At 37.8% G+C, this 11,460-nt stretch overlaps 1 protein-coding gene across 1 annotated transcript; it reads right to left on the bottom strand.

Moving 5' to 3' along the window:
* Positions 1-1,235: 1,235 nt before the first annotated feature.
* Positions 1,236-6,019, bottom strand: LOC144710157 (serine carboxypeptidase-like 34). Its single transcript, XM_078583839.1, has 10 exons — positions 5,703-6,019; positions 4,037-4,144; positions 3,290-3,385; positions 3,122-3,214; positions 2,961-3,049; positions 2,577-2,870; positions 2,360-2,496; positions 2,170-2,262; positions 1,784-1,889; positions 1,236-1,504 (listed from the first exon to the last, which is right to left on the bottom strand). The coding sequence occupies exons 1-10, from the start codon at positions 5,968-5,970 to the stop codon at positions 1,355-1,357; spliced, it is 1,434 nt and encodes a 477-aa protein (XP_078439965.1). The 5' UTR covers positions 5,971-6,019; the 3' UTR covers positions 1,236-1,354.
* Positions 6,020-11,460: the final 5,441 nt, after the last annotated feature.

Below are 11,460 nucleotides of genomic sequence, written 5' to 3'. Positions count from 1 at the left end.
GGTTAGTTGGGAAACTAATCTACATCCACCCAAGGCTAGATATTACAGATTCAGTTGTTATATTAAACCAATTTATGCGGGATCCAAAGGCTATACATGAGTAGACGGTTCATCATACCCTCATTTACGGGAACTAACACCTGACCATGGATTTATTTATATGAGAAATGCGCCGGCTAATCTTGAAATTTCTATTGGCACTGATATTACAAGAAACATTGTTGATTGATGCGTGCTCTATGACTTGGTACAATTATCTTCTAGAGCAAGAAGCAAGCAGCGGTCTCAATGTTGAATGGGGAGACAGAATCCAGGGCCATGGCCCATGGGTTTTGAGGCCATTTTTATCATACACAAGCATGCTGAAGTGAACATTAGAAACAATTAACGAAAAATTGAGAGTGCCTTAATCTACATGCCACATCTCAAGTCACAGCACCAAAGCACAAATCTTATGACTGGGAATGTCTTACAACCATGGGTTTAAAAACCCTGCAGTTCAAAGATTTAGTTGTTTGTGTTGGAACCAACTCTCTCTCCCCCAGAAAAGAAGGAAAGAAGAGGGACTCACTCTTCCAGTACCTCACACAGATATGGAAGAGGAAGCTCTCAATCTCTTGGTCTCACACAGAAAAAATAAGAATAAATAACAACAAAGCACACTTTGAGAGCATAACTAAGGGATACACACAACATACGTTCAACAAAAGAACTCATACATATTTATTGGCGTTCCCCTTAACTGCCTATAGTCTCAAACTACACATGGCCCCACACTTGTCAAGGACTTGGGCATCCATGATATCCCGTCCACTTTTCCTAAAACCCAGCCCTTGCCTCCACATCTCACTAGAGACCAATGATCCATGCTGACTTGGCTTATTCCTTGACCCATTCAAAACTAAACTCCTAAGATAACTGACTGAATATTAACTACCCAACAGCTGGCTCCGCATGAAGAATGAAAAAAGTGATTACATGAATGAAATCATTGATTTTTCTGGTTTTCCTTCTCTCTCTCTCTCTCTCTCTCTTTATATATTTACATATATTTATATATATACATATATAAATGGCCAAAAAATTGATAGATCCTGGCGACTTCCTCTTACGTCTCATGTGATCTACAACATCGGTCTTGTTTCATCATCCTTCACCCTTTCCATAATTTAATAGATCTTGGGAAATCCTCAAAGTGAAGCTTGACTTTGACATGGGGGACATTACAAGTTCCATTTGTACAAAGTAAAAAGCTCATTATTTGCCAAATTTCTTTTCCCATCTCATCAAAATGAATGATGTCTTCCAGATAGCATAAATGGGAAAATTAACTTATTATTGGTGAATAATTGTCCTAATACTGACTGCGGGGTAGCTCCTTGTTTGCTAAGAAGGATTTGACCAGCATCAAACCTTCCTTTGGTTTGTACAATGGGACCTGATGCCCTGCGCCACGTACTGTGATGAATGTTAAGCCATCATATTCAACTGTCCACCCGCCAACCTGTGCCATTAGAGTGTAGTCATTGCATCTAAATCTTGCTTCAGCTACAGTGACCATGAACGAGAGAGAGAGAGAGAGAGAGAGAGAGAGAGAGAGAGAGAGAGAGAGAGAGAGAGAGAGAGAGAGAGAGAGAGAGAGAGAGAGAGAGAGAGAGAGAGAGAGAGAGAGAGAGAGAGAGAGAGAGACAGAGAGAGAGAGAGACAGAGAGAGAGAGACAGAGAGAGAGACAGAGAGAGACAGAGAGATAGAGAGACCAGGAAATGAAGAATCTCTCCTCACCTGTTTCTGGGTATACCAAGGACTCCATGACTGACGGGTTTTTAGACCAAGCTTTTTCAACGTGTACCTAGTTGAGGTCACCGGAATTCTTCCATCTGTATCTCCACTGCCAAGTCAAAGTCAAAGTCAAAGTTAGCGACAAGTCAAATGCAGAGTTTGCATTAGTAAGAGTTGGTCAACATTTTATCTTCTATATTAGGATGGCACTTTAAAGTGCAGAAACTGTACGGGTAAGAGTTGGCCAACATATTTCTTTTCCATGTATATTAATTATCGTTTGCTAAACCTGTGAAGTCAAACAGTTTATAACGATTTTTAAGTGAAAACTTGGATGCGTTAGGGTTAATCAGCATTTTTCTTTCTCCCTCTATAATTAATATAATCACCTGTAAACCCAGATCCTGATGTCTCCCTCCATCAACTTCCTAATAATAGGAAGAACGGAGGGGGCTGCACTTCTCCACGTGGTGATGACGGTGCTGTTAAACAGCCACCAAATGAAGTCAAGAAAAATAATCCTCGCGATCGAAATAAAAGTGACTCCAACCCGATTTTTTATTCAGAAAGTATTTTAACCTGCAGTGGGTCCAACTATAGGAGATCTTGGTGACATTGGCATGTAGAGCTTCTTGTACATCCTTCCTGTTCAGATAATTCTCCGTGTAATAGGAAATGCAGGGATTGTACCCCAGAGGATCTCTACGCCACGAGCTCTGAAAAAAGAAATCTTCCTAGTTATGAAGTTCAAGCGAGATACTTGCTACCCCATAAAAAAATTTCTCACCCGACCTACCTGTTGATTAAAGTTTTTTGGCCCTTGATTGATTTTTTGTTTTCCCTGACCAGGCATCTTGAAAACTGTGTCGTTGAAGCATTTGGGTGTGTAAAGACTGTACATATCCACTAGATCGTAGACTTCGTAGTACTTAGCTGTGGCATGGCTACATCCAATACCGGTTTTGTCCTCGCCCGATCTGCATGTCTTCTTGATCTCGTCGTAGAGTTCATCTGATATGACGGCGTGGTGCCAGGCGTAGTCGATCATTCCCTTTTGATCAGTATCGTCATCCAACAACGCATTCCCCACCTATACAAGAGTTGGCCAAACTCAATGAAATGCTAGTTTAAGCCTAAATTCAACGATAATCGATGGTTGACTCAATCAGTGAGAACTTACCATAATTCCTTTCAGATTGATGTAGTCTTCTTTGGTCACCCTCTTGTTCTCGTCGTATATCTTCTCCGCCAGCTGGGGGGCGTAATGACCTGAGACTCAATTCTACAGGTTAAAATACTTGAAATCCTACTTTTTGTTTGGGTCAAAGTGTTGAATTTCACCAGCATAGCTCTCCCCGGAGATGTAGAACTTGTGGGATTTGTACTGGGGGAATCGCTTGAACCAGTTGATCAGAAACGTGTAGGAGTTGTCGGCTGATGAGATGCAACATAGTCATTATACATGATATACTTTGGATTAATAAAAAATCATTAGTGGGAGATTTGAACCGGTGATTTCGTCTCCCAGCTGGTCGAGATCGGAGCTGGTGTTTGTGTAGGAGAAACCCACGCCGACAGGTGACTCGAGGAACAGAAGGTTGGCAGCTGAAGAAAGAGAAAGATATCGTAGTAAAGATAGTAATTTAGATGAATAATTTTATACGGGCGTTTCTGGAGATGAAATATTATGGTCTTGATTTGTATTTACTGCACAAAAGGGCTGCGGGACGTAACGCTCGACCAATCAGATAAACTTTTGACTGAAAAGCGGTGTAAAAATTTACACGTAACCTCGGTCTAATAGAGAAAGCTTTTTGATTTTACCTAAAGCTTATAAGGAGAGAAACCTTTCACTATCTTCGTCTCTCTCTCTCTTTCTCTTCCTCTCTTTATTCATCCTACCTTCTCTCTTTCTCTTCCTCTCTTTATTCATCCTATCTTCTCTCTTTCTCTTCCTCTCTTTTTTCATCCTCTCTTTTCTCTCTCTTTCTCTCTTTCTCTTCCTCTCTTTTTTCATCCTATCTACTCTCTCTCTTTCTCTCTTTCTCTTCCTCCTTTTTTTCATCCTATCTTCTCTCTCTCGATCTCCCTTTCAATTACTTTCTACTGCAGTCACTCTTGTTCTCTCTAGATCGAGCCTTCGCTCTCTTCTTCCGTCCTCTCCCTGTCGTTCGCTGCCTGAGGGACTCTCTCTATCACCCTCTTACGGACGCTCATTTTCGTTCTAGAAAAAAATACGTCTGCAGGGGGTGTTACCCTTGTTCCAGGAATGAGGGTTGAGCTTGATCTCAGGAAACCCGGGCTGTGTGAGAAAGGGTCCAAGCTCCTCCGACTGCCCGTACCCGATGGATGAACAACCAGGCCCTGCAAAATCACAGAGAACCGTTTTCTGTAAGCATTCAAAGCTGGCAAACCTCATCACACGCACATTTTCTCTCGCTCTATCTCTCTCTTTATCTATCTATCTATCTATCTATCTATCTATCTATCTATCTATCTATCTATCTATCTATCTATCTATCTATCTATCTATCTATCTATCTATCTATCTATCTATCTATCTATCTATCTATCTATCTATCTATCTATCTATCTATCTATCTATCTGTTGCCTTACGGCTAAAGCATTATTTATATTTGGGAGCACGTGATCCCCATCCTAAGGTCTGGTCAACAATCCAACGAGGCAGAATTGACGTCAAGTCTTCAGTCCATGTGCCACGCAGCCTCTTTGATGCCAGTGAACATTCCTAGACTGTCATCTTCTCTCGTATCTCTGTGCTTAGCTATTTATCCTTTCTCTTGTGTCTCTCTCCGTCTCTTTCTCTCTCTCTCTCCTCTTTCCGTCTCTGTTTCTCTCTCCATCTCTCCGTGCCTCTACCCTTCTCCCTTCCTCTCTCTCTTCCTTCTCTCTTTCTTTTCATAGCGTGCTCCGGCTTTCTCTCTCTGTCAAACTGTAACCAACTCGGCTATCCACCTTTCTCGGTTCTTCTTCCTTGCTTTCTCTGACTAAACAGCTTGGCTATCCCCATCTCTTGCCCCCTCTTGTTTGCTTTCTCTTTATCTAACCAGCTCGGATATCTTTATCTTTCTCTCCCTCTTGCTCCATTACCGGTTCTCTCGTAACCTGCACTGCTGTTCGGCTATCATTATCCCTCTCTCTCTCTCTCTGTAGCTTTCTTCTTTTCTCAAACATCCCCGTTGCCCCCCTCCTCTCTCTTATTTCTCTCTCTAATCCGATTGGCTATTACTATCTCTCTCTATCCCTTGGCCCTCCCCCTCTGTCTCTACCCACGTGGGCGGCTCGTAGGTAGTCAAATTAGAGTTCCCTATTCCAGAGTATTCCAACATTGACTAGATACTCTCTCTCTCTCTGTGTCTCTCACTTTCTCTCTCTCTACCATACCAACTCGACTGGCCCCTTGAAAAATAATTCCTCAATGATGCACGATCACAAGGTTGCCCAGATATGAAGATGCTGTCTGGCTATTGACTGTGAGAAAAAGACGGAGAGGGCAGTGGCAGTGAACATGACGCAGTGGGGATCATCTAGAGAGACACTAACGAAGTAGAGCGCGACAGGCGTCCGACCCATGTGAAAGATCTAGAAAGAGAGAACATGGACAGGTCGGATAGGATAGCATCCCATTCGACCGCCTGCTTTCTCTCGTGAAGATACGATTTGATCCGTAGAAACCGGACATTGGCGATCAGAATTGGGAAGAAAGAACCAGAGGAGAGAGAGAGATAAAGAGATAAAGAGAAAGAGAGAGAGAGAGAGAGAGATAGAGAGAGAGATAGAGAGAGAGAGAGAGAGAGAGAGAGAGAGAGAGAGAGAGAGAGAGAGAGAGAGAGAGAGAGAGAGAGAGAGAGAGAGAGAGAGAGAGAGAGAGAGAGAGAGAGAGAGAGAGATTGCTCATACCTCCATTGAGCCATAGGAGGAGGGGTTTCTCTTGGGGGGCGTTTGTGGCCTCGAAGAACCAGTAGAAGAGCGCTCTCCCTCGGTGTTCGTCCACTGTCACGTACCCGGAGTAATGCTGAAAGCTCACCGGCGGCTGTCCTGGCAAATTAACCACGCGGTCTGCTTCTTGCCGGAGAAGGACATCGCTCGGTATCGTCCTCCCGCTCGCCAGCAAAACCAAGTTAGATATCAGCGCGAACTGCAAGATGAGTAAGACGAGAGAACCCATTCCGAGAGAGAGAGAGAGAGAGAGAGAGAGAGAGAGAGAGAGAGAGAGAGAGAGAGAGAGAGAGAGAGAGAGAGAGAGAGAGAGAGAGAGAGAGAGAGAGAGAAAGAGAGAGAGGGAGAGAGAGGGAGAGAGAGAGAGAGAGAGAGAGAGAGAGAGAGAGAGAGAGAGAGAGAGAGAGAGAGAGAGTTACCGCAGCGAAGGGAATCAGATTTATAAACATTTCAATGGCCCCGGGCGGCTTTTCTCCTCCAATCTCTTCTTCTTGGTCGCCCTCTTTTTCTCCATACCGGTTTGTCCTTCCTACACGGTGCGTCTCATCTCTCATGCCCTGTAGGCAGCTGGACAAAATTCTAATTGAGTTCTTGTCCTTTTGTTTCTGAGATAGCGATTTGAGGTAGAAGCCATCAATGATTCTTTTGTATCTCTTCGTCTACCATTAATTTCCATAAGAAATGAAAAGTATCGTTAAGAAGGGTATAATTACCTGAGGGTTTGTATAATTATGTTATTAGTACAATGAATCTTTTTATTTAATTAATTTACCACCAGGTGCAAGATATGTAGTTCCTAATTCTGGAGTCATACTGAATGAGGCAAAAGAAACGGATCTAGAAATATAAGTTGTATAGCTGTTCAAGCTAATCTTTGTTCTATTCCATATTAGAAATCCTCCATCCTCCTGAGTTCATCGCTAGACCCCTTAGTAAGGCGCACCACAATTGAGACAATAGAAAGTCACATAATGACAAACCTCAGGCTCACAAGGGGCATATGGTGTCTGTGTCAAATATCATGCATCATGGCTAATTGCATAACCTATGGGGCAGTCTTAGAGTCTCTATATCTTTATCTCCCCCTTCCAAGTATGCTTAGAGTCAAATATTTGACTTCTCCTCTTCATTAAGCTTTGTGATGTGTATGATGGACAATATGTGGCACTGAAACAAAATCACACCACAATCTTTTTCCTTAAGTTCATTGAATAAAAGATTAGTTCATTATAACTTGAGTGTGAAGTTTATAATGACGCCCATGAATACATGCAATGATTTAGTGAACTATGATGCAATCATAATACAATGATTACTAGTCTTTAAACATGCATTAATAGTATTTCTATTTGATGGATTATTGAGATGGACATCGGATTAACCTGATAGTATAGCACCATCTGATCCTACTTCTATGATAAGTATGGTTGATCCTTTGGCCATTAGTGTGGAGACAACAAGGACATATGGGGATGTTATTTGGAGAAAGAGTTCACTGAATTGATCCGTATGAATCCCTAAATGATATTATATTGAAACATCAATCAGGCTGATTCATGTCATGATTATGTAAGTGATCCATTGATCTAAGACACCAAGGAGATCTTATAGATGGAAAAATATATTTTGACTATGACTTACGAGTCTCTAATCATGGAACTCAAATAAATTTTAACTCACATATAGAAAGAAATCCATGGAGATGATTGTGTAGTCAAGACGGGATCGTCCACCCTCGATATAAGAGGAGACTGATTCATGGAAGATGATGCATCTAAATCCATGGCCAGGGTAGTGAGGATATTTGTGAGAACATTCTCCAATGATTCTGATTACCCATCTGTACTAACCAAATGATGGATTAGAGTTTGACGATTAACCATACCCATAGTCATACAAGAGTCTCTGATAAGCCTAAAAATGCACGAAAAAATGTCGTTGATTTTGGATTTAGACTTATACAATAAAATTTATAATTTCCCTTATTCACTAAATATAAAATACAGAGCAAGTAAGGGGTCGAACCACAGGAGGAAACAAATGGGAATTTTTATCCAATTTCAATGAATTAATTCAAAGATGATTTAATTTTGCAATTAATAAATCTTAATTATCCTTAATAATATTCTTTAATTAATCAAAATTAAGCAAAAATTAATTTTGATTTTTGATATTTCGGTCAGAAAACTCAAGATATGAATATTTTAATTTTAATCTCAGATTAATTCAGATTATTAATTTCCCAATTATGAAAAAATTTTAAAACAATTTTTTATGAATTAAAATTGGGAATTAAATGATCAATATAGGGATTTTTAATTTGGACTTCAAGATAGATGAATTTTCGATTCAAATTTTATTTTTAGGTTTTTTATATATTAAATTAAATTCCTAAATAATAAAAATTGAAATCTAGAGAGAGAAACTAAAAAAATTAACCTAGAGAGAGAAAGTGAAGAAATTGGGAAAAGATGAAATCCGACCCTAAATTAAAAATCTAATGAAGCAAAAATGTTTTAAATTGATGTAGAATTAAGGATCAAAAACCAGATCTTGAATCGAAATCAAAACGAAGTGCTAATTTCATTCAAAACAAACTTCTAGGGTATGTACATTTCGCCCATGCCTTGGCGTTTTAGAATCGTTCAATAAGATGATTGAAATACAAATCAGAGACTTACAAATTTGAGTTCAGAAGCAAGATCTGTCGACTTCAAGAATCCCGCCTGTGTCCTTCTTGGCCAATTGCTTGGGGGAGAGCATCCAAAAGTGATTTTCGCCCTTTTTCAGACCTCCATTTAAAGATCCAACCGTATGGATTGTAGAGGGGAAAAAGACAAACCTACCCTCTAAATTTCAGCCCGATCAGACATTTAGATCTCAAGATATCAAGGTTTTAGTGAGGATAAATCTGGACCATTGGATTGTTTTATTTTCTAAAAAAAATGATTTTTCCTGATTGGTTGAGCTTATTTCTCGTTTTCCGCCTTATGGGATCACGTGTCGGCCTTCGTTGTCCGCATCGGCCGCCTGCAATGATTGGAGAACAATCATTGTCCACGTCGCCCTGAAATAATAAAAAAACAAAAGTCTCTCTCTCTCTCTCTCTTTTATATATTATAAATCATAAGCCGCTTATTTTGACTATTCTTCTCTCTCTCTTCTCTCTTTTATATATTTTAAATCATAAGCCGCTTATTTTGACGTGGATACCCCTTAGTAAATATTTAAATATATTATAACTGCCTAATAAATTAAATATGTGTTATTTAAATATGTAAAAATCATTTCTTGGCTATATAATGGTCAAAAGATTATATAAAAATATGAAACAATTCCAGAAAAATTAGAATAGCCTTTACCAACCTTTAGCCAAATATTTAAGGCCCTGCAAAAAATATTTCTTCACTGAAATGAGGTTAAATTCCATAAAAACATGATAAAAATTCAGAAATAATAGTAAAATCAAAGTGTAAGTTATTTATCTTAATTTTAATATGATAACATGCAAATATAATCCTTAAAACACATAAATATAATGTAAAATTCATTAATTAATCATATTAATTTGCAAGTTATCAGTCTCGCGCACAAAGGATTATACATGTATGGTAACCGATGATAGACAAGGTTCCATATGAGAGATAAAAGACTACTCTATATCTTCTAGAGCACGAAATGTAGCTTGGCACTCCACGGGCTGGAAGCTTAACCTATCCTTTGGATTAAATTGGTCCTCTCTTAATTAATCTGCGCGTTAATATAGTTAGTTAATAAGATTGGTCTCTAAATTGCCCTTAAAGTTATTCCTTAGAATGATATATGGGCCTAGTGGGTCAATTACATAAGACTAAAGGGATTTTGGTAGGTAAACTTTATTTTACGGTTTCTTCAAAAACATCTAAAATAAGTATAAATAAGAGAAGGACACCCAATTTAGGTGACTAGGCAAGCCAGATCTATGTCTCCCACGTTTCTTCTTTCTCTAACTTCACTCATTCCACAAAGTCTCTATGATGGTGAGAAGAATCACAAGATATTCAAGGAGTGGTGAACAAGGATAAGAGATCCAACACCCATCTATTCGTGTGGATATCGCCAGAACCAGAGCAATTGATAAGCTTGACGAAACTCTCCTAGGAAGCAAGTCAAGGGTGTAAAAAGTTCCCCAAAAGGTACTCATTGCATAACGTGTTTTAGAGATCATTTATGAAATAATTTAATGCTTCTGTTGATGTAAATAATATTTTTGCATCACAATTATAGTGTTTCAACCCAACAGGGTAAGCCTCAGTTTATCTTGAAGAATAGCATATCAACTTATTTAAACTAAACTCCCCAAGGATTCTTAATTTTAAATGATCAAATAAGTCAAAGTTATACCTTATATAAAAGTGGTTTCAACAGTCATAAACCAAGTATCAATTACTATATCTTGTTTCAAATTAATCAACACAACATGATTTTTAATTAGCATTTTTGTGATATTTTGTTGAATGTTTTACTGTCAACTTTCAAGTCTATAATTCATTTTACACATTCAATGAGTTCTGTATCCATGATTAAGGAAGGCCTCTCTAATAATATTTTCCATGATCATCATACATGAAAAACAACAAATCATAAAATATTACAGATTCATTTTATAACTAAATAGTATAATAATGCATTAGTTTGTGAGGCATACCAGTCATGTATTGAAGTTCTTTAAACTAAATCTTAACGGGCAAGTTTTAAATTTACACTTAAAGCTTGAGAAAGGAAGTGTAAAGTTGCACCTAAATAAACTAATATTTCTTCAAAATGATTCCTCATATTTTGGAATTAATTAAATTAATTTTGGAATGCCAAAAATTTTATTCATGGAATTGAATGGATAATGTAGAATTCATATACTTAAATTATTTTCTTCCAATGGTTCACACGGCATAAAACTTTAAGGTGTCAACATAAGATGACTCTTTTTACATTATATAAACATGAGGGATTCCAATAGTAAACTATTTTAAAATTTATATACATATTCATTGTGATAAATAAAATTTATCTTGTATTTAGGAAAATAAATAGAAGTAAAGTAATATACATGATTAAGTGTCTACTTTTTTTGGTTCATATACCATGCTTTCCTGATTAGAGATTACGAAGATTCACTGTCATCTAGAAAATTCCATAATATTTCTCAGAGATATCATAAAATGCTTATAAGTAGCATCCATAGTTTTATGTTCACATTTAAGAGAACACTATTCTAATTTACATCAATAAAATATATAACTAAGTCCAGTTTTGTTTGGGTTTTGACTTAAAATATGTATCTTAGATCCTATATCACATTTTCTTAATGTGTATAACCACGGCCACATTGATATCATCTTATTATCTTTATATCTTTTCTCAAATTCTTATAACACTCCCATAATTTGAGCCTGCAAATTTTTTTTATCTTTTTCATGCTTGGGTTTCACAATGTTATAAGTATTATCATGAAAAGCAAGAGTATTATGCTGAAACTTTTGATGGTTAGTTTGTGATTCAGGAAACTTATGAATAAGAAGGTATTATGTGATTATGTTGTTTCATGGGATTTTTCTTCACGCTTGGACAATATGCTGCGTTTTGATCCCAATATGTCAACATTTATAAACTTTTTATTTTATTTATTTTTAGTATCGCTTGAAGGTTCATCTGATATCTTTTGTATGCATTCAATTTTCTT

This window comes from Wolffia australiana, chromosome 12 (assembly GCF_029677425.1).
Source record: "Wolffia australiana isolate 7733 chromosome 12, ASM2967742v1".
Classification (NCBI taxonomy): domain Eukaryota; kingdom Viridiplantae; phylum Streptophyta; class Magnoliopsida; order Alismatales; family Araceae; genus Wolffia; species Wolffia australiana.
Note: the sequence above shows the minus strand (reverse complement) of the source record. Positions and strands in the feature narration are given on the sequence as shown.